Source organism: Tasmannia lanceolata, unplaced genomic scaffold, assembly GCF_043159265.1.
Source record: "Tasmannia lanceolata isolate RefF3 unplaced genomic scaffold, GAP_Taslan_0.1 ptg000037l, whole genome shotgun sequence".
Classification (NCBI taxonomy): domain Eukaryota; kingdom Viridiplantae; phylum Streptophyta; class Magnoliopsida; order Canellales; family Winteraceae; genus Tasmannia; species Tasmannia lanceolata.
The window spans coordinates 4928732-4955792 of record NW_027518714.1 but is presented as its reverse complement, the minus strand read 5'-3'; the positions used below and the strand labels follow the sequence as shown (position 1 = coordinate 4955792).

Below are 27061 nucleotides of genomic sequence, written 5' to 3'. Positions count from 1 at the left end.
TTTTAATTAGGCTCTATTCTTATAAAGAAACAAAAATAAAATAAAATAAGAACAAGAAAAGAAAATGAGAACCAAATCACATCTGAAGTTTGGAGAGGAAAACAGGAGTTATAATATTTAGCAAAATTCAGAAATAAAAGGCATAAAGGAAGAAAAACTTTCTACACACCGAGGCAGTCGGCTCTTCGGCATAAAATCACGGGTATGCTCCCTGTTGACGAGTGTTCGAATCCCGCCTCCGACTTACCTGATACACGTGGTGTGTGTGTCGTTGCGTGTATCCGTAGGGACTAGTCCTACTCCCGAAGGGGGTGGGGACATCCTACGTCATCAAAAAAAAAAAAAAAAGAAGAAAAACTTTCTTTGCCGAAATAAGTAAAATCCTCTTTTCTCTTCCCTTTGTAATGTAACTAATAAAATCCTGAAAAATAGAAAGTAAAAATAATCTGCAAGAGTATTTTTTTCAATTTTTTTTATGGGAATTGCTAGCGTCCATCGCAAAAGGCGAAACGCGCACTAGCAAATCCCTTTTTTATTGTGTGTTTCTATGTCTAATGAGCTGCAACAAATGCAGTACTAACTACTAAGTTGACTCTAATAAAGAGACGAGAGCTCCTAAGAAGACAAGCCCATGTTTGGGAGCTTCCTAACAGCCCTCCCTGATATGCCAAGTACCCAACAATATATTAATGACTATTTTTATGACAAAAATGCCCTTATTTTTTAATACGCCGGCCATAGGTCTGTTTTGGACAACACCGAACAGTCACATGTTTATGAGATTATCATTTTCCTAAAAAGATATAACCAATTACCAAGACCATGCTTTAATTAATACCACTCTTATTTATTTAGATTAATCATCATTTATTAAGCTAATATGTGTTTGCATCGGCATCTAGGCAGGAGGGACCTGATCTTTAGGGATCCAAGACCATGCCCTAAAGATCTTCATCACCAGATGATCTTAGCCATCTGATCTGATGTTCAATGTGGATTGATGGTCGGTTGTACTTTTTTTTATTATCTTTTTGCATGCCACTAACCAAACATTTAGGCCATGTTTGGCAACCTTGAAAAACTATTCCATACGATATTTATACGAGGACTTGTGATGGATGCGCAGGAGAGGGAAAAACTAAAGAAAGTTATTAAGAAAGAGTCTTTAGGAAGGATCGAACCATGTAAGTAACTAAGTGCTAACGAACAAAGGTTTTATGGCTTGAGAGTGAATTGCACTAGATCGTCAATCCGAGATTGAATACTTCCTTCTCACCCTATGGTCACAGGCCGGTCTTCGTCTGGTGGGAACTACTCTCTGTTACGTATGAATTAGACTGGCTAGAAAGTGGCAGTGAGAGGAGCATGAAAAGTTTCTATAAATCAGGAAAACAAAAAACCAAATTTAAGTAGGAATTTTTTTCACAATTTTTTATAGGGATTTCTGATGCTGTCCCCACTCCTCCTAATTAAAGTCTCTCTCGCCTGCCATTCTCATTCAATTGAGCCCTCCAATATTCCATGGAATAATTTTTCATGATTGCCAAACATGGCCTTAGCATCCTTCGCTGCCGCCAAAAGCAATCTTTATTTGAAAATAAGATTATTTAATGTTAATCTTTCATTTTTGTGCGCAAGCTAGGGTTAGGCAGACCCGACAAAGAATATATAATATAAATGTGAGAAATTCCACTCCCATAATTTGCAATCCAAAGGAATTCCACTCTAATACAGTCAGTACTTAGGAAAGGCAAGTTCTCAGGAGGAAAGGAACGAGGGATGATTTCAGAGCCCTTATGAGGGCCGCCCGCCCCCCTTTGAAAGGAACATTATTAGCTCGTATTACACTTTTAAATACAAATATCTACCATGGAAAAGTTTAAAGTCAATGATTAAAGTCAAATGACACCTATAGGTAGTGCAAACTTTCCAGCAACGTTTGTATTGGGTTGAGATTCAACGGTTAGAATACGTGAGATCCAACGGTTGTATTGGGTTGAGATTCACCGTTGGATCATCTTCGTGGTAGATTAGGCAAGTTGGTTAAATGTGGTAATCTGGCTTGATGAGGTAATTAGATCAAATTAGTAAGTAGGTTAACATACCAACTTCTCCAAAAGCTTAAGCTGTTGGAGAAAGGTGTTAAATTAACATGGTATCAGAGCAAAGGTCTCGAGTTCAAACCTACCGGATAGCAAAAATCTACATGCGATGGTCGGCCCAAAGTGGGACCACATGTGCCATGTATTCAGCTACACGTGCGGGGGAGTGTTAAATTACAAAAGATAATTAACGCCTTTCTCCAAAAGTTCAAGGTTTTGGAGAAGTTGGTAAGTTAACAGCAGCTGCCTCTGTTGAGTTGGGACAAACTCCTTAATAGGCCCAACTCAATTGAGCCCAGCCCCCCTTTAAAATTTGAAGCCTACCCCTCCTTATGTCCAAGCCTGCCCCACTTATGTATAAATCCTAGCTCCGCCACTGGATGAAGGGTTCAGATCACAGTTATATCATGTAGTAGGGCCCAATTTAATGCTTCTCATGCAATTGTTTTTATCAAGTGCTCCTCTCAGTATCATTCAAATAGGCATGTACACCAAGTTTAGAGATAATTTCATCATACTAGGATGCCCACTACCGTGATACGTGCGCAACAAAACAAAAAAGAACGCACGTATCCCCAGCACGGGATCCCGTTTTACAAACTTCTAAACAAACAAATAATACTTTTTTATTTGTTTGAGAAATGATATACTCGCTCCCTTTTTACTGGAGTCACCCCCAACTAGTGTAAAAGAGTAGTGTCATGACTCTAAATAGACTGGAGAAGGGTGTCCTAAGTAAGAAAAACGGGGAAATACATTCCGTCTCAATAAAAGGAAAGAAAAAGCATAATCATAGAAAGTTAAAAAGGTTTAAGCATCTTACATGGGATATTCCAAGTACTGTTAGAAATAATGAAAGAAAGTGAATTTCAAAAGAGATTTTTGAAGCCGATACTCCTCTATAAAAACCCACCAAAATCAGACATTTCGAATCAGAGCAGCATCGTTTCATGATTTTCTCTCTTTTCCGTGCAGAAAAAAAATCAGGTACCGAATCTCTCACTCCTAATTCAATTTTTCATCCGCCATTCACGAGAATCTCTAAGTTTTTGTTTTCATTTTCATGCATTTTCCCCTTTTGTAATCTTTAAACCTGTGATTAGGGTTAGGTTTTCTTGGATCGATTTAAGGCGATTAGTGAGAGAGAGAGATATAGAAATGGCTCGGAATAATTTGGAGAAAATGGCTTCGATCGATGCACAGCTGAGGCTTTTAGTTCCTGGAAAAGTTTCTGATGATGATAAATTGGTGGAGTATGATGCGCTCCTTTTGGATCGATTTCTCGATATCCTTCAAGACTTACATGGCGATGATATTAAGGAAATGGTATGGAATTTTTATTTCTTTTTGGGAAATTTTGTTGTGTTTTTTTTTCGTTTTTAGGTTAGTTTTAGGTTTGAATCGAGCCCTATTTCTTAGAATAAAGGAAAAAACTGCAAATCGATTGAGAACCTATTTTCGTGATTCATGAGGGGGTTTTGTGAAAATAATTATAACAATAAATAAGAGGCATTTTAGATAAATAATTGGTGATTGATAGAAGAAACGCTCAGTCGGCTAGTGTTTTTTTTTTTTTTTTTGGAGATTTTCTAAAAGTTTCGGTTGTTTAAGATCTAGAGAAGTAATTTTATGCATAATTGAAGCACATAGGTTGATTTAGGCCCTGTTCGTTTAAGATTTTGTCAATCGATTTTCATAATCTTAAACTAACAGGGCCTTAGCGAAATTTAGCTTCATGAGCAACTGATTTTATGTATTATTTAAGGCAATTATGCTTCACGTCTATAACCCATCTCACCAAGCCATAAGATATTAGAAGGAAAACATTGAAAATTTCAGTCTGCCATTTTTTAGAAGAATTCCTGCATTTGGTGCTATCATTTAAAGTGACTCTTAAATTATCAATTAAAGGAACCAATGCGAGTAGGCAGTGTTCCGTTTGAGATTTGTTCTAATTTGACTAGATTCTTGCAGAAAAATTCCTAACTAATCTTTGATTATGCTCGATGCTGTTAGGTTATGGAGTGCTATGAGCTTTCTGCTGAGTACGAGGGTAAGCGTGACCCTCGGAAGCTGGAGGAACTTGGAAATGTGTTAACGAGTTTGGACCCTGGGGATTCTATTGTCGTTGCTAGCTCATTTTCCCACATGCTTAACTTGGCCAACTTGGCTGAGGAGGTTCAGATTGCTTATCGACGAAGGATCAAGCTGAAAAAGGGTGATTTTGCTGATGAGAATTCTGCCACAACTGAATCAGACATTGAAGAGACTCTCAAGAGACTTGTAGTGCAACTGAAGAAGTCTCCTGAAGAGGTTTTCGATGCTCTAAAGAATCAGACTGTTGATCTGGTCTTTACTGCACACCCTACTCAATCTATCCGACGATCATTGCTTCAGAAGCATGGAAGGTTTGCTCATCAATTATTAAAATTTTCTATATGGGATTTATTCATGTAATGTTTTCTCATCCTGCTTCTTTTGCTATTGGGAACTCATTTGAATTCTCATTCTTGTGTTTATTTTCCACCTCATAAAGGAACATGACATTTCTTTCATTTTATATATCTATAGTCCATCCTATGTTATTTCTTTAGAGTTTCTGGAGTGTCTATTTAGATCCTTCTTTTTTCTCCTCTTTTTTCCTATGTTATTTCTTCAGATTCTCAGGGTTATCTATTCCGTTCATTCTTTTTTCTCCTTTTCATTTTCATTGCATTCTTTGTTTTCATTTAGAACCTCTTGGGTAGCATAGATGGGGGATGGATTATTTACTCACATTTTTCGTGTGTTTCCTGGTTTTTGTTCTTTTTTCTTTGTGTAGGATTCGGAATTGTTTGGCTCAGTTGTATGCCAAGGACATTACTCCTGATGATAAGCAGGAGCTTGATGAGGCGTTACAAAGAGAGGTAAGCTTTAGTTGTGGTTATAGGTACATGATTTATTTAAACTGTCCGGGGCAGTAATATATCATTGACACAGGTGTGGGCTTTCATGCATGATTTTCTTATCCTTAGGTTGTTTATGTTTTTGTAAATTTATCTTCTACATCCTCAAATGGCCATTTTGTCTTTACAATTTATGCATTTTGTACATTTAGAATTTGATTTTGAGGAATCTGCTGAAAACAGTTTATTTGAAATGGCTATGCATCCATGTTCAAAAACTCCAACTTGACATACAAATGAAGTCTTTTGATTTCTAGGTTATGCTTGACCAAGGCAATGAGAAATTCATCGATCTTTAAACACTCGGTCAATATAGTCCTTGAAGAATTCTATATACATTACATAGTGAAATTTATCTTATTATAAGTCTATGACAGGGTATGCTTAAATTGTTTCTCTAAGTAAACCAATCCCAGTTTCTCTCTACTTGGACTACTCCAAGAAAACATTGAATAATTGATTATCCTCTATTAATGCCAATTTAAACTTATAAAACTCATTACGTTGATTTTTGGGAATGGGCATGCATCACATGTGCTTAAAGCTTTTTCTTAGTTGCTGACTTGAATCTTAGGAGAGACTTAATCTGTCTTGGGTCTCCCTTTTATTTTATCAGATGGCTATTATACAAAGCATGCCAAAATTTACCCTGTTATTTTATCAGATGGCTATTATACAGCACATGTCAAAAATCAAAGTTTGGTAAGAGGGAGCTGCCAAAGCCCGTGTGCGCTTGGTCAATTATGACAGAAACACAAGGGCTAATTTATCTAAGTTGGTGTTTATTTTGCGGCACCTGTCAGAATTCAATTGGAAAGAGTTAGCTAATCAAAGCTAGTGAGCTCAGCCAATTATGAGAAAACCCTAGGGCTAATTTATCTAAGAAGGCCTTTATATTATAACTAACCTCGTAGTTGCTTGTTGGAACTAAGTGTAGTTTCTTCCCGAATGGCAAGCTTTCTCTGCTTTCTTTTTTTGCTATTATTATTTTTCTATTAAAAAGAAAATCTTGTACACTCAAGTACTTTGTCGAGTATTAATAAATACCATATTACATACTAGAAAGTAGATAAGGGTTTTTTATCAGTTCCCAGGATGTGCATCTCAATAAATTATTATCTGCTATATATATATGAGAAAAGTGTAGCTACACATACGTGCAGCTAACTTAGCTACATCGATGGCTTAAATTACAGTGGGCCCCACATTGTTTGGGTGATGCAAACCATTCATTTGATGGGACCTCACATAAATAGGGTGTGCTCAAAAAATCAGCTCCATAGGATCATTCCAACCCTACGATTTGTGGAGGCAAAAATGGACGTGTAAAAACCTTCACAAATCTGTCCATTTTTGCTTCCACAGTTTGAAGGGTTGAGATCATCCAATGGAGCTGATTTTTTGGGCACACCCTATCAGTGTGAGGTCCTATCAAATGAATGGTTTGGATCACCCAAATAATGTGGGCCCACTGTATTTTAAGCCGTCGGTGTAGCTAAGTTAGCTACACGTATGTGTAGCTTCACTTAACTCTATATATATATATATATATATATATATATATTCCAGTGTCATACACCATCATCTCTGAGTACAAGCTAGGGGCATTTTCTTGTCATCTTTCCAAGCTAGTGGAAGTGTACGTTGAAAATGAAGAAACAAAACCTCTGTCCAAGTCAAGATTGTACTCTATTGAAAACAAAAAAATGCAACTAGCTTGTTCTTGTTCCAAGCTATGAATTTTTCTTATGTTTAAATTTTGAATAGAACGTTTTGTTATGATTAAAAATTGTGATAGGTGGCCTGCTATTTTTTTTATAATCGGTAAAGTTTGTTATATCTTGCACTGTACTTTTGAAGAACGATAGTCGCATTCTTTCTTTGAATTTTTCGAGGCTTAGGACATTAGAGAGCCACGTACATACTCATCTTGCCGTGGCCCTTGTCCAGATCCTTCTACAGTTATCCATCAATTAAAGATGTATGCAGACATTGGCACGACAGAGTGAAATTATCTGGTTAGATTTACATAAAAACAAAAATAACTAGCTCCTAGGCCATTGTTTTCAACTTGTGATCCGGCATGCGATATTATGGCTGTAAGTAGACCATTGTCTTCTTCGAAAGAGTTGACTGCAAGATTGAACTGGATGGTTAGGAAAACATACTATTTGCCTTTACCAGAATCATGCCATCTTAACTATCTCTTATGTTGTTGCTTTTCTCATTTTTTCCTCCGTGCAGATTCAAGCTGCTTTTCGTACTGATGAAATCCGGAGAACTCCCCCAACTCCACAAGATGAAATGCGTGCAGGAATGAGTTATTTTCATGAGACAATCTGGAAAGGTGTCCCAAAATTCTTACGTCGGGTTGACACAGCTTTGAAGAACATTGGTATAAATGAGCGTGTTCCTTACAATGCCCCTCTTATTCAGTTCTCGTCTTGGATGGGTGGGGATCGCGATGGTATGTTCCTTTTCCCGTGGATTCTTGATGGATTAACAGGTCTTCTTACATTTAGTTTATAGTAGAATGTATGGTTTACCTTTTAAAGGAATAGTGCACTAATAGAAGTTTCGTAAATCACATTATTTTTAATTGGGTGCGAGGGGAAACGGGTGTAATGAGATCGGAAAATGTTGTGGAATATTCAAATTGGATTACCAAATTGGAGCAAGTTGTGATGCTTGAATTAATTAGAGTTATTTCTTGAGCTTCCTTTTTATTCAGAAACCAAATTATTTCACTTATCAGTGTTAGAACCTTAGTATTCAATATGGGGAACATGCATTCTAAAATCTGTTTTCCCTCATAAGTATGTCTATTAGATATCATTTATTGAGGAAACAGGAATTCTTGGTGTAATTCATGTATAATCTTTAATGAATTTATTTTATTTTATTTTGTTTTGATCAGTAGTATGGAAGGAATTATAGTTATTTGTTTGTCTAACATAGTGTGCAATTGGATGTAGGAAATCCTAGAGTAACTCCTGAGGTTACAAGGGATGTCTGCTTGTTGGCTAGAATGATGGCTGCAAACTTGTACTATTCCCAGATTGAGGATCTAATGTTTGAGGTATGAAAAGCATCATCAGTCTCAAATTATCTATTGTTCCACTTTTAAATTAATTCCTTGATGGAAAACTGTTTAGTATATTTCATACAATTTTTGAAGTTGTTTTTTGTTGCAGTTGTCTATGTGGCGTTGCAGTGATGAGCTTCGTCTCCGTGCAACTGCACTGCACAGATCCTCAAGGACAGTTGCAAAACATTACATAGGTATTTAATATTAATTCCTTTTGGGAAGTATAACTGAAGACAAAATTGAGGCAATTTGTACCTATTTTCCATTCATTACTTCAGATGTAATTCAGAACCCAGCTTCTCTAACTTACCAACAGCAGTTCCAGAATTCATTTTGAGTTCCTGGGGCAAAATTTTTACTCATTTTTTTTTCTCTAAATCTAACAGCAAAGAAAAATAAAAGATCTCTTTCATTTAGATGTGCTGATAGCCTGAAAAAGTACAAAATCCTTAGAAAAAAATTGAAATTTTTGCAATCCATCTATATTGCTATCAATAGTCTTGGGAAACTCTCACCGGAGGCAGTTATGTATTTCAGTTTCATATCATATCTGCCTTCTTATACTATTGTTAATCAATATAAAACCGTTAATTATCAAATGGAAAGGAAAAGGAAAATCCGCCTTCTTATACTATTGTTAATCAATATAAAACTGTTAATTATCAAATGGAAAGGAAAAGGAAAATCCGGTTTCAAAGGGTTGACTTGAAATTTCATCTTATATCCTTTTTACTCAATTAATAAACCAATAATTGTCAAGAGTAACAGAAAAAAAAGGAACTCTGTTCAACCATAGTCAGGGATTACCATTTAGGGTTGTTCTCTGTTCTCTTATTTTTATTTTGTCTGTTTCATTATATCTATTGTTTGTGCAATCTTGTGCTGTTTCCAGGTACATTTTTGCCACAAAAAGAAATTCCTTCCCAAGATTAATGGAATTACTTGTATAGATTGAAGTATTTTGATAGATTTTCAAATAGTTTGATTGTTCTCAAATTTTCTGGATGCAGAGTTTTGGAAACAAATTCCTCCAAATGAACCTTACCGTGTTATACTTGGTGATGTAAGAGATAAGCTTTATCAAACTCGTGAGCGTTCCCGCCATTTATTAACAAGTGGGATCTCTGACATTCCTGAGGAAGCCACTTTCACCGATGTTGAGCAGGTCCCTCCTCTCAATTATTTTCATTTTTCTTTCAGGAAAAGTTAGGAATTAGGAATGAAACCATTACATCAGCTTCTGCTTAAACTGAAAAATTGAGCATTCCCTTGTTTTTTGTTCTTGCAATGGCAAGAATGTCCCTAGAATTTTTATGCATTAAGCCATTAACTTTCAAAGACAACGGTGCCTGTTATAAAAGCAGGTGTATATTTTTTTATACAAAAATATGGTGCCAGGCGTATGTTATCTGAAGCAGGCGTATATTCTTCTTTTGAATATAATGTCCGTTTTCCTTTTTCACAAATTGAAGGCCACCAAAGAAATTCAACCCATCTTAAACTCAAAGAAATGTCTGGAGATTATTCCAGATGTGATTTCTAACGTTTGTGAGAGTTGTCATGATTTTTCAGTGAAAAGAAAAGTTTTTCTAATTTGAGCATGTGATTTTCGTGGAATGATGACAATCCTAAATAAAGCATTGGCTATCCTTTTCTTTATGCAGTTCTTGGAGCCTCTTGAACTCTGTTACAGATCATTGTGTGCTTGTGGTGATCAACCAATTGCCGATGGAAGCCTTCTTGATTTCATGCGCCAGGTTTCCACCTTTGGTTTGTCTCTCGTGAGACTTGATATCAGGCAAGAATCAGATAGGCATACTGACGTAATAGATGCTATCACAAAGCATCTGGGCATTGGGTCATACCGAGATTGGTCCGAGGAAAGGCGCCAGGAATGGTTGTTGTCTGAGCTCCGTGGAAAACGTCCATTATTTGGCCCTGACCTTCTCAAAACCGAGGAAATTGCGGAGGTGTTGGAAACATTTCATGTCATAGCTGAGCTCCCTTCGGACAGCTTTGGGGCCTACATAATCTCAATGGCAACATCGCCATCGGACGTGCTTGCCGTTGAACTCTTACAGAGAGAATGCCGTGTAAAGAAGCCTTTGAGAGTTGTGCCATTATTTGAGAAGCTTGGAGATCTTGAGGCTGCCCCTGCGGCTGTAGCTCGACTTTTCTCAATAGATTGGTATAGGAACAGGATTGATGGAAAACAGGAAGTCATGATTGGATATTCCGATTCCGGGAAGGATGCCGGGCGCCTTTCTGCTGCTTGGCAATTATATAAATCTCAAGAGGAGCTTATAAAGGTTGCAAAGGAGTTTGGAGTTAAGTTGACAATGTTTCATGGTCGAGGAGGAACTGTCGGGAGAGGAGGGGGTCCCACTCATCTTGCTATATTGTCTCAGCCACCAGAAACTATTCATGGATCGCTCCGTGTTACTGTTCAAGGCGAGGTAATCGAGCAGTCTTTTGGGGAGGAGCACTTGTGTTTCAGAACTCTCCAGCGTTTCACCGCTGCTACTCTTGAGCACGGGATGCATCCCCCCATCTCACCAAAGCCAGAATGGCGTGCACTGCTGGATGAGATGGCCATCGTGGCAACCGAGGAGTATCGATCAATCGTCTTCCAAGAACCGCGATTTGTTGAATATTTCCGCCTTGTAAGCAACCTGGTCCTCTCACATGCTCTGCTACTAAGGCCCTGTTCGTTTGAGATTGTGAAATCGGATTGGGCTCAAAATTAAACGTATTTTTTAGCCCAATAATAGGTTTGGGGCTCACAATCACTTGCCATAATCTCAAACGAGCAGGGCCTAAGTGAGCAGTTTTTGTACAATCAGTTATGCTGAGTCTGCCTACAAATCACCATAAATGATTTCAGTTTTCATATATTAGATAACCATATAAGTTATAACTTGAACATATAAGGTATAACTATACCTTAGTTCATGGTTTATAATCTACATAACCCAATTTTCTGCAAATACTAGTAGTATTGTTGTGTTTGACTCCTACATAAGTATCTGGGCTAGTGAAAAAATATCCTTTGTTTTTCTGAAAGATGTAAAGATGCAACCAGCTTACTGCGAAGTGCTAGGTACCTAGATTTTCATGCTAAAAGTTGGATATAGTTACATCATCTCTTAGGCTCTGTTTGGTTGCAGCCTTGCAGGTATTTATGTAGTATAGGAGTGGTGTAAGTAGTCAACAGGGAGGAGACACGCAAAGTATTCTCCCTGGATTTCACTCATAAAGTATTGTTTTGTTGCCAGTAATATCTTAGCAGAAAGATGGAAAAGTAGGAAAACCTGAAAAAATCAATGGGGGGAGAGAGAGAGAGAGAGAGAGAGAGAGAGAGAGAGAGAGAGAGAGAATGATCCAAGGTGTTTACCTGATGAATACCACCGATTTTAGAGGACTTTTTCAGGGATGCGGCAGGTCTTCCACCTCGGCTGACAGCCCACGGACATCCCTAGGTGTCGCTTGGGATTTTGTATTTAGATTGGCAACCAAACAATGCATGGGAGCTGACGTAGCACCCCTAAAACCATAGAAAACCCCTAACATAGCCCGGATATTGGCAACCAAACACACTAGGAAACTGGGTGTACTTATTTTAGTTACTTTGGCTCATTCCTGTATAAAACGGGCTGTTGTATTTATCTTTTGGTGAAAGAAAATTATGTGTCTGCTATGATTTGGAGGAATTCGCCGTTGTAATTCATTCAGGGATTTTTTCATCTTTTAATAAATATTTAAGAGCATCATTTATGGCCTACCAAGTCTTCCTTGATCTATCTTATATGTGTTTGAAGATGCTGTTTCTCTATATGTTAACAAAAAACTAAAACTAAGGGAAAACATTAATTTTTCAGGCAACACCGGAGATGGAGTATGGCCGGATGAACATTGGAAGTCGACCATCAAAACGGAAGCCAAGTGGGGGTATAGAATCACTCCGTGCAATCCCATGGATCTTTGCTTGGACACAGACACGGTTTCACCTTCCTGTGTGGCTTGGTTTTGGCGCAGCATTCAAGCATATTATGGAGAAGGATATCAGGAATCTCCATATGCTTCAGGAAATGTATAAATCATGGCCATTTTTCAGGGTCACAATTGATTTGGTGGAGATGGTTTTTGCTAAGGGAGACCCAGGTATAGCTGCGTTATATGACAAGCTGCTAGTATCAGATGATTTGTGGTCATTTGGGGAGAGCTTGAGAGCCAACTATGAAGAAACTAAAAGATTTCTCCTCAAGGTGAAAATCATCCCCCGTTATGCTTTCTGATTTTCATTCATGGTGAAAAAAAGATGGACGTCTCTTATTTTCTGTGTTTCTCTCTTTATATTCTGAAATTCTGTATTTTCACATGCAAATCCTTTTTCTAAAGGATTCATTAGCCGATCCCAACTAGTTTGGGACAAAGGCGTAGTTGAGTTTAGTTGAGTTCACATGCAAATTCTATTTTAAAGCACCCAGTTTTTTGTGAACTCATAGACTCCCTTGCTTTTGCTTATTTGGAAATGGCAAGTATTTTGGATGAAAATTCTTTTTGTTTCTGCCATATTTCAAAACCCTTCTAATGCTCCAAAACAAATGGACCGATAAAATTATACACAATTTACAAACATGCTAAAATTTTGTTAGTTTTTTAAAGCCGTTATGGTCAACCCAAAACGTTATCTATTTTAATGTGACCAAAATGCTATGAGTTCTTCAGAATTTGTGCAATAAAGAAAGAATAAAATGTGATGCTCTTAAAGTTGTTTTTCCTATCATTGTCTAGACATTCTTATGGCAACCTAATTTTGAAGCTTTACTTCTAAAACCAGTGCATTCCTTTCCATTTTTGAATGCCTATTCATCATTTTGCAAAATGAAATCAGAGCACTCCTACATCCTGCTTGCTGACTTGTGAAATTGTGGGTTTCTTTGTAGGTTGCTGCCCACAAAGATCTTCTTGAAGGGGACCCCTACTTGAGACAGAGACTCCGTCTACGTGATTCATACATCACTACTCTTAATGTGTGCCAAGCATATACACTGAAGCGGATTAGGGACCCCAGTTACCATGTGAATCTGAGGCCCCATTTGTCAAAGGACATCATGGAATCAAGCAAGCCGGCTACGGAACTGGTTAAGTTGAACCCAACAAGTGAGTATGCGCCTGGGCTGGAGGACACCATCATCTTGACCATGAAGGGTATCGCCGCCGGCATGCAGAACACCGGTTAAGCTGTTAGTTTGTATTTTCAGTTGTTTCTTTAAACTTGTATTAGGAAATGGGTGTTGTTTATTAATATATCTAGAGCGAGGTTGAGATATTTCTTTGGAATTAGGCAGCTACAAAGTTTTGTGGTATGCATATAGTCAGTATAATGTTACCTGTAAACCCTCTTGTCCACTGTCTCATCTCTACACTCTTTGTTAAGAGACTGCTGTCATCGCTGAGTGGAAGCTACAAGCCTACTTATCTGTAGTTTGATTATCATTCCACTCAAATACAAATAGATTTTGGTTTATGCATTGCACACTTGTATTGCTTATGTTTTTATTTCTTAGCAGGCGTGTTTGGATTGAACCCATGGCACCAAGACAGCAATTGAAAGCATTCTTGTAGGGGAATCATCATTGGCCATTGTAAGAAATATGAATCATGTGTTCTCACTGATGGACATGTTCGCACCATTTCTCGTCAAGACTTGTGCGATGTTGGCTTCTGTTTCATCATGTTTTCCTCTTCTGTTTTCTTTCCATCTTTTCAATCCAATCTTTGACTTCTCAGAAATTCAACTTTTTTTTTTAGTAATCCCTACTTCCAACCTCCATTTCTTTTTCTAAAGAAATTATATAACTTTCAGCAAACTCTGCTTAATTCTCCCCAAGTAATCTGTGTTTATTAAATGCTGGATCATATTGGATCACATTCCTCTAGCTAAATGTTTGTGGTTTCTCTTAGGGGTGGCCAACCGGTTCGGTTCTCGGTTCATTTTTTTTTGGTTCTCGGTTCTCGGTTCCATGAACCGTAAGAACCGAACCGAACCGTAGTACACAGTAGGACCGAACCGAACCGGACCGAAAATAATCGGTTCGGTCCGGTTCGGTTCTTCGGTTCTAATGGCTAATTATTAATTATTAATTATAATTTATAAAAACTTTTAATTAAAGTTATAATATAAGTTACTTTCTTATTATAAGAATAGTATTAACTATTACTTATTAATATTATAAGTAATTTATATTATTAAGTATATATATATAATAGAATATAAAAATATTATATATATATATTCAAAGTTCGGTTCTTCGGTTCCGGAACCGAACCGAGAACATTAGACCCGGAACCGAACCGAAATTTTTCGGTTCTTCATCAGTGGAACCGAACCGGACCAAAAATATTTTTTTACAGTTCGGTTCCGGTTCGGTTCTTCGGTTCTGGTTCGGTTCTGGCCACCCCTAGTTTCTCTGCTTGGAATCAAAGGTTTTTCTTTAGGCGTTGCTCAGTTTTTGCTTCAAATGTTATTCATGCTATCGCAATCTCCTTTGGACCTTTGGAAAGGTTGATGGTTTTAGCCAGTTGATCACCCAAAATGTTCTATAGTTTTTACTAAATCTCACCCACTTATCTTCCCTCTGAAAGTACATTGTAGAGGTCCCTTCTTTAATGATCAGCTGAAGCATGATTTGGTCAAGCATATGCAGAACTTTCTGTTCTCAATGAAAATGGAGTATTAAATCCACTGGGGGGTGGAAAATGGGTATAAAATTTGTTTTAGGTCCCTTTTATGTCAAAGAAATCGAGGACAATTTCAGCCCTTTTTATAATTTTTTTTCTGAGATGTTTCTCAGCTCTCAACCTCTATGGAGAATTCGTCTCTATAATCATCTTCCTTCCATAACAGATCTGCTAGCTATCTGGAAGTTAATATATTTCCTTAGGCCCTGTTCCTTTGAGATTGTCCCAACAGATTGTGAGCCCCAAAACGAACAGGGCCTTATTAGCAATCTTTAAGGTTCCAAATGGAAATTTGGTAACGCAAGCTACTTGTACATGGACTGAACTGTGGACAGAGGAAGAACAGCACCTCTCCAATATTACTGCAGGCTATTGTATCGACTCGAAATTAGTAAAAATTGATGTCTTTTCCTCCATAGTTTAAATACTCTGATCGGGGTAAATATGGGGTAAAACATTCGTTTACCCCCTAACTAAAATGGATGTTTGTTCTAACAGTCCAATGTTAGAAAAACTTACCTGGTAAATGGCTTATGCACCCACATCTGTTTACCCTTTTGGGGGAAGTCGCATACCCTCACATAGGCAGTAATGTGAAAAAGGTTAAAAGATCGATCCTCAATGAAATCCACTCAAAGTCTCTTTGTACCAGTATGTTTGTAGGGGTGAAAGTTGCACCCGGTTAACTCGAGTATTAGATGTAAAAGAGTAAAGCCCGTGTCTAAATTTTAAACTCAAACCCAGCCCAAGCACAAGGCGGGCTGTTACGCAAACTCAAAACCCAATGGGTTGGGCCTATAGCTCATTGGTTACGGCTTTGTTTCTCAACCTTGAGGTCACAGGTTCAATCCCAGCTTACCTATATATATTAATCCCAAATCCGAAAATTTTAGAAATTCATGGAGTAGTTAGTCAAACGAAAGAAATGAACATGTGTTGGGTACCCATTTAAATCTATTCAAGTACTCATATTTAACTGACTTGTTTCCGAATATTTAATCACATAGGTACCCCCATAAATTACTAAAAATAAACATTGAATATAAAAGAACGAATGCATGCACCTCGACTTGAATGATATGTTTTGATAGGATGGGTCCCACCGATCCAAGCCCATGCGTCTGGTGAGGCCCACCATTATACCTCATGTTTTGATGGCGTAGGTCCCACGATCTCCACCCAAGCCCAAGCATATGGTGGGGTCCACGATTTTACGCGCTTATGTTTTGATAGGATGGGTCCCATTAGTTTACATCTATGCATCATGAGGAGCCACAAATGCTAGTTGATATCCCCACACAAAGTAATTCTCGACTTCTCAAATGTATGGACATTTTGGTCTTTAATGAGTAAAAAAATCTGCCATGGTTATTTTGGTCACAAAATGATGGCACGACTTGATTTGCAAAATTCACTCAAATGTGGTGGACTCTTTTGGGGCCGGGTAGATCTAGTATGGGACAAAAGTTTAGTTGGCTTGAGTTGAGTTGTGATGGCTCTTTTGGTAAATTCTCAAACTAGTTTTTGCAAATAAAGCAAAGCAGAAGACTTCTTTTGCAAAAGCCCCATAAATAAAATGGGATTTGTTGCGTACAACGCAGAAGGCATTTCGCGGATGGGCTGTTGCGTGTGAGAGCAGCCACCTGGTGACTGAAGACAAAATCTGCGGAAAAGTGAGCCTTTGTGGCTGCTTTCTTCACATGGAATAGCCCATCTGCGAAATGCCTTCTGCGATGGACGCTAGCAAATCCCAAATAAAATAGGAACCTCCTGAGACTCACCTCTAAAACTCATAAAAACTACATAAATGTGGGAATTACAAGTTGGCAAAATTTGGCAGTGTGCTCTGCTCATTTCTTAAGGCGTAAGTTCTGAAATCAAATAAGTAACCACCTCTCTCTCTCTCTCTCTCTCTCTCTCTCTCTCTCTCTCTCTCTCTCTCTCTCTCTCTCTCTCTCTCCACAAAATTAAAAACTTCATAATAGATGTAAAGGAGTGTTATTATTCCTTGGTAAATTGGGGTCCCACAATCCCTACTTGGATACCAAAGAAATGAGAAAAGGTGGACTCTCTTTTATTAATTAGTGTAAGGGGATTTTTTTAAAAGCAATTTGGTGATAAACTAAAAAAAAGCGTGAGGAACATACAAAGCAAACTTTCCAACCCCAATGGTGTCTACTTTTTTATAGGTTCTTTTTCATATTCTGTAAAGAAAGACCAACACAAGGGCTATCTTTTTCATATATAAAGAAAAGCAGATGCTCCGTTGTTATTATTTTTAAGCAAGTGATTGTATGGCAAAGAGATTAAGAATACTGTTATGATGCCGGAACAAGATTCGTTGATAAATAAATGCCACATACATTGAAACTTAGCTCATCCTCTACTTTCAATTTCAATTGAGAATGTAACAATCAATACAAAGGTAGCCCAACCCATATCATTTAATAAGGAGACAGCAGACTGCCCCTTTTCTAAAGCTATTGAAAATTAGAAACCTCCTCAGCTAAGAAAATGGTTTAATAAAATTCCTTCAGACAGCTATTGATCTCACCACTGGTCTCTCTAGTGTTACCCTTAGAGGCAACATCAAAAGAGTGCCTCAAATCAGTCCCACATTGGGATTAATGGGTAACAAAGACAAATCAGCCCCCTCAAATCAGCCTCTTAGTATTTTGTATTACAGGCTGGGACTTCTGGTCCCGATTGCTATCTGAATATTAATGAAATATGTCACTTTTCAAAAAAAATGGGTAACAAAGAGAAATCGTGTGATGAAAAAACAAAGATCAGCCTTGTAGTCGTTGTAAATAAAATAAGTTTTCATTCATTTTGGGTGCCTAATGCAACTGGTAAGTACTTAAAAATGTTCCATCTGTCAATTTCATGACAAAATGAAAAGATTCAAAGAGACGTCTTATTTATCCTTGAGTACGATAATAAAATATTCAAAACGAGTAAAATAAAAAGACAGCCAGTCGAGAAAGCCATCACCCTTCTTTGGCAAACTTCACAAAACGAGCTCATGACGTGGATTTGTAATGTACGAGAGAGAGAGAGAGAGAGAGTACATTAGAAATGGCCTCAAACTTCGTCACTTGCTAGGCAACCAAAACAAGAAGGGGCTCCACATGGTGCTACGTGTCATATGAAATCGACTGCCAATTCATCCATTTTTGCTGATTAGGCAGGATGACGTGGACAATAGGTGTAACGATGACTTTTACTGGCCTGGCTGCGGATTCTGATGACGTTGGATTAGCAGCTGGTTTCTGGCTGCTATCACATGGGCTTATAATAGTGTCCCCCGTTTCATAAAAGTTTAAGTGATATATTAAGTGATATATTCTCCCCCGTTTCTTCCCAGGGCCACCCTCTACTATATTATGGAGTTGGACTACTCAATTTACCGTATAAGCCTATAAGGAGTAGCCCAGGGAAGAAAAAGGGGTCAATATATCATTTCCCTTACATAAAATCACATATAAAACCATTTTCATGACCTCCCCTTCAACTCTGGAAAAAAAATGTCTTCAAGAAAGAAGGGACTTTCCTAGTTGAAGGATTCTCTCTCTCTCTCTCTCTCTCTCTCTCTCTCTCTCTCTCTCTCTCTCTCTCTCTATGTCGTATGTTGACACCGGCCGAGATGCCGAAGGATTCAAGCTTTTCGGCAAAATGATCCCAATAAAAGTGAGACAAGTAAAGGAGGAGGAGGTGGAAGCTAAGAAAGTCGATGAGACATCGGCGAGAAGGTCAGGAAAGGTATTAGTATGCCCACGCTGCAAAAGCATGGAGACCAAATTCTGCTACTTCAACAACTACAACGTTAACCAACCTCGCCATTTCTGTAAGAGGTGCCAGAGATATTGGACAGCAGGAGGGACCCTACGGAACGTGCCCTTCGGCGCAGGGCGCCGTAAGTCCAGACCCACATGTCAGGGGCCGGTAGGTTTCTCCGGTGATTGCGTTTTTTATTCTTCTGATGTTTTGGAGGAATTCAGGATAGAGGGGATGACGGAGCACTGGAACCATGTATTGGACCCCAAGAGGCTCGACAAAAACAGCAGCTCAGCTGGTCAAATTCCTGGGCTTTCTTCTCTTCCTTTGAATTGAAATTGCAATATTAATTGTAGATACAGCTTGTTATTAATCATGTGATGTAACGCACAAATTACTAGCCTAGTCATCCATTTTCTGCTTTCTTCTCTTCCTTTGAATTGAAATTGCTATTGATTTTGTATGAGGAATGATAGAATGAAGAGCGCCCTTCCAAAAATCAGTTCCAAGAGCTCTCCTATCCTATTGGTTGATTTATTCAACGTCAACACGTTTTCCTCTAATTGTAGATACAATCTGTTATTAATCATGTGATGTGCTGCACAAATTAGCCCAGTCACCCATTTTCTTTCAAGCAGATAGCTACAATTTATTTTAGGGGAGTGATAGATCGACCCCATATATCTTAAATCGACCCCCTAGTGTCTATCTCTCTCCTCTTTCTCTCTCTAACCCAGAAGAGAGAGAAAGACACATAGGGCGTCGATTTAAGATATTTGGGCGTCGATTTACCACTGCCCTTTATTTTATAGTCCGATAAGTTACATAAGTATCGTATCGGGCGGTTTTGATACGTGTTGATAATTAAACAGTACTTTACACATTTTTTTCCATTTACTTTATTTTCCATGGGCTGTTATCGACGGGGATAGATATCCTGGGATAAGCTGTTGTGAGTGACTACCAAGGTTTTAAATTTCGTTAGAAATTTCAGAATTTCGGTCAAGACCGAAACCGAAACATTCCGAAACCGAAATTGGCGAAACGTACCAAATTTTTGCCAAAATTTCAGTAATTTCATCAATTTCAGAGAAATTTGAAAAATATATTAATTTTTTATTCGTTTCCCAAATTTCACCCGAAATCGGCCCAAAAAATTGACTTTTAGTGTCACTTTACCGAATTTTGGCAGAAATTTCGGGATTTCGGCTAGGTCCGAAATTAACCCCGAAACCAAAATTTAAAACCTTGGTAACTCCCCTGCTTGAATAATTTTATCTTGTCTGCTGTCAATCAATTTTGTTGGGTTATATTTTATCCAAGAACAGAGGTTGACGTGAATGCTGGACTGCAGGTCTGTCCAAGGATAAAGCAAACCCCGTCATGCTATGGCCATGAAGAATAGCCCCATAATAGGAAATCATATGGTGTGGAATGACTTTTCTTCCCTTGTCAAGGACTACTATTTCTGTAGACAGGACACCCTTATAGGAGATTCAGACCATTCATCTATATCTAGTGCGCCCTATAGCCAAATAATCACACCAATGTTGTTCAACTGTTCTTTTTTTGTTACAATATAACCCGAGTGTTGTTCAAGGACTACTAATTCTGTACTCACAGCACACACACACACATGTATATATATATATATATATAGCGGATCCTAGCCGTTCATTAAATGGGCCCTATTATAGATGTGATATAGCCCAAGAATCACATCTGGGATCGATGCATGTTGTTCAAGTGTCCATGTTTTAGTGTGCAATCCAAAAAAGTCATTCAATCATCACAAACGATTCTCCAATTCACGTATTTCGGGGATGTGACCCATTCGTAGTGTGGCCTGATGGATAAAGGTTTCAGATATTTTATAAGCACTGCATGTGAACAGATTAGAGTCACTTACAGTAATATGAGAAATCATACTTAATTTTCCCCGTATAATATTATCAACTTGAACGATGTCTATAAATCCAGGCTAAACAAAAAATTAAAGAGAACAGCTCGTTTTTCACGCCCTTAAGACCTTTGTTTAACTTAAAAGGCAGGGATAAGAAGGAATCCCAATTAATCTAAGCTAATAAATGTAATATAATACCGTGGACCCCGATCCCGAGGAAACTGGCGAGGACACGAGATCCCCGTCAATCCTCTGAGATCTCCATATGCGAAGGAGAGCTCTACCAAGAAACTCTCGAAAAAGTATCATCGCCAGCTTCCTCAGGATCGGGATCCACAAATACTCACTAAATTATGCTTAGCCATCACTGTCCAAACAACTTAGGCCCTATTGTTTGGACTGCAGGAATTTTTTTTTGGAAAAGTTTGGTGAGAAAAAACTTTTTCAAAATTTCCTTATTTTCCACTGTTTGATTACACAATAAAAAATGATAACTCGAACCACTGCTTTTTAAAAAAAAGCTCTATTCCTTTTTTAAAACAAATTTTACATCCATTTTTAAGTGGAAACAATTTAAGTCGATAGAACAAAGGAACCTTTAATTCGTGATGATATCCCCATTACCATATCATTTAAAATTGTAGAATGGAAAAAATTTTCCCCCAGAAATATTTTTCAATTTTCCTCCAATCCAAACAGGATGAATAAAATCAAACCTAAATCTAAGAGAACGAAGAAACCCATAATATCTATAATATATATATTCCCACTCCTTTATTTTACTAAAGTCGGCCTCCACTTCATTTTACACTTTTTTCTAGTATCTTATTTAAAGTTCTTACAATTCTAAAAATGCATTCAACATCTAACCAGAAAATTGTTTTACAGGACTATAGGACTGCCGTTATCAAAAGAAGGGAGTGAGGATATCACTCCATGTATAAAGTGACGAAGTATGGGAAGTGATATGATTGCCCCTTTGAATACTTGGGACAGCTTCCTCTAGTCTATTTATGACTTCTCTTGTACAGTAGACTGGGCGGACCCAAGTGAAAAAAGGGTCGAATATACCATTTGCCATGAAGTATTTGGTATCACCTTCTTGGCAGCCTCCGATTAATTTGAAGCAAGAAGGCAGAGCCTAATTTGAGATGTTGTACTTCTTTTTGGATACCTGTAAATAATTATTTGCATGTGATAATATATGAAAATGCTTTCGAAGTAGAATATGATTATTTGCAAATAATGGTGATAATAGTTTTAGGAGGAATGATAGATGCAAGGGCCCTCTTTATGCAAGGGCTAGAGAAGGGCCCTTGAATTAGGGGTGCAACTCAGGTCAGGTTGGGTCGGGTTGAGGCCAACCCGAACCCGACCCTACCAACCATTTGCTCAACCCAAACCCGACTCGACCCGAGTTCCAACCCGACGAGGTTCAACCCGACCCGACCCGAGGAACCCTTTTTGCCAACCCGAACCCGACCCAACTCGAGATTTTAAATTTTTAAGCTTAAAAAATAAAAAAAATTATTAAAAATGTCGGGTTGTCCAAGCCCTCAACCCGAACCCGAACCCAACCCGAACTCAACCCAACCCGACTTTTTTCCGGGTTGAACCCGTCGGGTTTGGGTTTAGCCCGCCCAAGTTGCACCCCTACCTTGAATAGATCCACGTCATTTTTAAAGTCGGTTGAGTAACTGAATTCGGTTGCACTTAATGACGTGGATTATTCAAAGGCCCTTCTTTAGCCCTAGAAAAAAAGGGCCCTTGCATCTATCATTGCTCTAGTTTTAGATATGATATGGTTAATGGCCTCCAAATAATCTTATTTGCCAACAAGAAACCAACTTTTAAGCCCCGTTCGTTAGAGAATATGACAACCGGTTGTGAGCCACAAACCTATTATTTGGGTCAAATTTACATTTAAATTTGAACCCAATAATAGGCTTAGGGCTGACAATCATTTGTCATAATCTGAAACGAACAGAGCCTTAGAAGTATCCAAAGAGGCCTTAGAAAACACATTAATTGAATAAGTAATCATGTCTCATTGAATATATTAGGATCAATAATACTATATATTGATCAACATCAGGTCCCACATTGGAAATGTGTGGCCAATGTTGATACGGTGGATCCTCATGAGGTGGCCTACATGGTTCTCGTTTCAGGTTCTGCCAAGAAAAGCTAAATCTTTGGTTTTTGTAGTCCTTTAGGGCCCGCTTGGATACCTCATATTTTGTATTTGGATTTGGAATTGAGTTCTGAATACAAAATGAATAGATCGGCCAGCTCACGTTGAGGGAGACAAAGAGGTAAGGGGGTACTTCCTATTGGAGGGGAGAGGTTGAGGAGCAAAGAGGGTGAAGGAAACTGCCAGTGGATTTCCAATTTACTTATTTCCACAGCATATTTGGAAATCTGATTTTTTACACTGTCAATTGCTAATTTGGAAATCAAAGGATTTTATCCGGATCCAGATCACAACACAAAAACAGATGCAAATGTGAGAGATCAAAATCAAAATTTTCTCGGCATCCAAACGGGCCCTTAACTTCCAATGTTTATTCAGAATCGGACCAAGAGCACCTGGATTGCCTCTTGATGCTCTACAAGATCAGCAGTCTAGATTTCAGATAGATGCCCTCTTGGCCTACCCAAAAAAATTGCTTGTTACCATTGATTATGAAAATGAGTTTCTGCAAGTTTAAAGGGTTCCATCAAGAAAAACTGGATCGTTGATTTTTATAGGCCTTTATATCTCACAGATCTGATGCCCGTTTGGTATGGGGCCAGAGCTATGTGAGTATGCCTCATATCTATACTGTCTCGATTGCACATGCATCATGCATGCCACATGTGAACACAAAAAATTGATCCTTAGGATTGATCCTGGCAGTGATTGCTAGCCGTTGATTGTTACAATTGAGATCACTTCATAAGTATGTTTTTGTGGGAGTGTCCTATATCTACCCCAATGAATGGTCCGGAACATACTAAAACTTATTGGACGGTTGGGATCATTTGATAAATGTGATTTTGCTGTCATGTCATCACCCCAGTAGGGCCTAAAAAAGAAGGGTCTGGATTATGCCAGTATCATTTGGGTGGGCCCTGCTGCTCACTTTTCTCAAGTGGGTCCGGATCATGCTACGGATTGAAAGGTTAGCGTCAATCTAATAATGCAAACAGACCCACATGTGTATTGCGCTTCTTTTGTGATCGTTGTGGTACTGGTTGCTTTTATATTGCCTTTGATTGTGTTAGTTATTCATCTCGTTTTTTTTGTTCCACGATGTGTTTCTGAAACACAGAAAAGTTGAGAAGATCTGTGGACCAGACATCCTCCACGTGGCATTAGCATTGGAGGTCCCACATAGGGCCTATCAAATGGACAGTATGGATCAACCCATTTAGAAAAGCCATCCGAAAATTGTCCATAGATGAAAGTGGGGTTGATCAATTTGATTGGCCCCCACCACAGATCCTGTTATCTATATATCTATTACTATATAGCAGAAGAGAAATTGGAAAATTATTGTCCATTTAACACGTGCATGATTTTTACCCTTTTTTGCTCTCCCCATATAACTGTACAAACTATCTATGAGGGAAAATAGACATTTAACTCACCTGAAATATATATCAGTCATCATTACTCTTTTACCATCATCATTACTCTTTTACCATTAACCCCTTTGCTGATTTCTAACATCTAACTCTGTGAGAAATTATTTGGGGGTAAAATCGTAATCTACATATAAAAAGTACCAACACAAGGTACTGTCTATGACAATTACAAAGAAAAACTAGCAAGAAGAGGTAAAGACATATGACAATGACGGAAGAACTACTTCCATTACTCATGCAAGACACTTGCAAAATATTGACGGATTCCGGACACCTAAAGATGAACAACAATTATGGAAACCTCTATCGATTGGAGGGCTAGGATCAGCCTATATTGATTGGAGGGCTACGATCAACCTATGGAAATGATTTTACGGGCACAACCGATTGATTTTGTGTTTCATCACATGGACGGTTTGGATCAAGCTATAAAGCTACATAGTTTCAATCTTACCCCCCTCCTTTATACTTTTTTAATAAAAAATCTATAGGGTGATCTTAACCATCCGATTTAAGAGGAACAACATATTATGGAAACCTCTATAGATTGGAAGGCTAGGTTCCGCCTATGGAAATGATTTTTGGGACACAACCTATTTATGTTGTTTCCATCACATGGACGGTAACCTATGATGTGGTCAGTACAGTTCATTTAACACGTCGATGTGGATGATTTTTACCTTTTTTGCCCTTCCCACATATATGTACATACTATCTATGTGAGGGTAAAATCGTAATCAACATATGAAAAGTACCGCCACAGGGTACCTGTCTATGACAATTACAGAAAAAAAACTACCAAGAAGAGGTAAAGACATACGACAATGACGAAAGAACTACTTCATATTACTCATGTAAGACACTTGCAAAATATTAACGAATTCCGGGCACCTGAGGAGGAACAATAATTATAGAAACCTCTATCGATTGGAAAGCTAGGATCAGCCTATATCGATTGGGGGGCTAGGATCAACCTATGGAAATGATTTTACGGGCACAACCGATTGATGTTGTGTTCTATCACATGGACGGTTTGGATCAACCTATAAAGCTCTATAGGGTGATTTTAACCATCCGATTTAAGAGGAACAACAGATTATGGAAACCTCTATAGATTGGAGGGCTACGATCAGCCTATGGAAATGATTTTTGGGGCACAACCTATTTATGTTGTGCTCCAACACATGGACGGTTTGGATCAATCTATAATGTGGTCCGTACAGTTCTTTGTCGGCCCGTGCATCGCACAGGGTGTTTTACTAGTATATATATAGAAGAAGGGAAACTAAGGGAATTATTTGAATTTCTCCCAAAAATCTGTGAAAATTACACATCACTTTTTTTTAACAAAGGCACCCATTCAACCCACATATTTACAATCCAACCCCCTCTTTTATGCTTTCTAACAAAGGCACTCACTAAAGCCACATAATTTCAATTCTACCCCCTCCTTTATGCTTTTTAACAAAGGCACCCATGAAAGCCACATAATTTCAATCTTACCCCCTCCTTTATGCATTTGTAATAAAAAATTCATAGGGTGATCTTAACCGTCCGATGTAAGAGGAACAACATATTATGGAAACCTCTATCAATTGGACGGCTAGGATCAGCGTATGGAAATGATTTTTGGGGCACAACCTGTTGATGTTGTACAGTTCATGGGCTGGGTTTGGGTTCAAGATTCGTAACCCGTAAATTTCCCCAGGTCATTTTGACCTGGCCCGTGTCACCCGAACCCTTACGGGTCAGGTCAAACCCTCCCATATTTTTCAAAATCTTTTTTATGGGCCTAAAAATTAATTTCTTCTAATCTTTGCACTGGTCTATCCCCCACAGTTGGTGGGCCCAAAAATTATTTTCTTCAAATCTTTGAACAAGGTAGGCCCCACCTGTATTTTTCAAAATGAATTGTACGCACCACCCCATAATCCAAACCCTCCATTTGATAATCATAAGAAAAACTGCATATTACGAAAACATCTATAGATTGGAGAGTTGTGATCATCCAATGGAAATGATTTTTGGGGCACAACCTATGTACATTGTGGCCCATCAAATGAATGGTTTCGATCATCTTATGGTGTAGGTCGTGCATTAACATTAAGGCCAAATTGTAGGCCCCACCCAAAATTTTCAAATTAAGTTTGTGGTCAACGCCATAGGATGATCCAAGCCGTCCACTTGATGGGCCGCGACGCAAATAGGTTGTGCCCCCAAAATCATTTCGATGGGATGATCGCAACCCATCTATAAGGTTTCCGTAATTTGCAGTTTCTCTATTGTCTATCATGAGAAACTAAATATAATGTTTTCTCACTCCTCGTGCGATGTGTCCCACTAGTATTATTTAAGCAGCAATAAAAAAAAAATTTGGAATTTATAAACAAAAGATCAACCGTAGATTGTTCGCAATCCTGACCACATGAGACCCCAAACCAATGGGCTGGATCATCAAACATGCCACCATGATGACTATCCTCTAGGGCTGGCAACAGGGCGGGTCGGGGCCGGATATTGGGGTCCCCTACCCCTTCCCCTCCACGGGGAATTTCCCCCCTCCCCTTCCCCTCCCCTCTGTGGGGATGGTGGGGAATCCCCCTCCCCTCCCCGCTGGGAATATCTAATCCCCTTCCCCTCCCCGCATCCTTCGGGGACAAAATCCCCGCCCCGCCCCAACATCACCCCCTCTTTAGTCATTGATACACTAATGTTGGGTGTCCCTAATCAACTTGATGCAACTTCAATATATAAAAATGTTATAAACTAACAATCGATAGGCTAGCTGTTAATTAAATTAGCAGGAGATTGGTATAAGGAGTTTGTCTTCTCTTCTTTATATATTGATTGAAATGCTGGGCAGTAACGAACG

At 38.5% G+C, this 27061-nt stretch overlaps 2 protein-coding genes across 2 annotated transcripts; both read left to right on the top strand.

Annotated features, from left to right (window-relative positions):
* The first annotated feature begins 2926 nt into the window (after positions 1–2926).
* Positions 2927–13674, top strand: LOC143859956 (phosphoenolpyruvate carboxylase 2-like). The gene is made up of 11 exons (XM_077370436.1): positions 2927–3089; positions 3206–3428; positions 4119–4510; positions 4924–5008; positions 7292–7514; positions 8023–8126; positions 8242–8329; positions 9146–9300; positions 9800–10798; positions 12014–12400; positions 13082–13674. Exons 2-11 carry the CDS (start codon positions 3261–3263, stop codon positions 13376–13378), a joined length of 2898 nt encoding a protein of 965 aa, XP_077226551.1. The 5' UTR covers positions 2927–3089; positions 3206–3260; the 3' UTR covers positions 13379–13674.
* A 4880-nt stretch (positions 13675–18554) lies between these two features.
* LOC143860315 (cyclic dof factor 4-like) lies at positions 18555–18992 on the top strand. The gene has a single exon (XM_077370894.1). It carries the CDS (start codon positions 18555–18557, stop codon positions 18990–18992), a length of 438 nt encoding a protein of 145 aa, XP_077227009.1.
* The last annotated feature ends 8069 nt before the right edge of the window (positions 18993–27061 follow it).

Excerpts from the sequence above, each read along its gene's own strand:
- LOC143859956 (XM_077370436.1), top strand. The coding sequence starts at position 3,261 with ATGGCTCGGAATAATTTGGAGAAAATGGCTTCGATCGATGCACAGCTG. Across the intron at positions 4,511-4,923 it reads TTGCTTCAGAAGCATGGAAG|GATTCGGAATTGTTTGGCTC; the intron begins GTTTGCTCATCA and ends TTCTTTGTGTAG. Across the intron at positions 8,127-8,241 it reads TTGAGGATCTAATGTTTGAG|TTGTCTATGTGGCGTTGCAG; the intron begins GTATGAAAAGCA and ends TTTTTGTTGCAG.
- LOC143860315 (XM_077370894.1), top strand. The coding sequence starts at position 18,555 with ATGATCCCAATAAAAGTGAGACAAGTAAAGGAGGAGGAGGTGGAAGCT.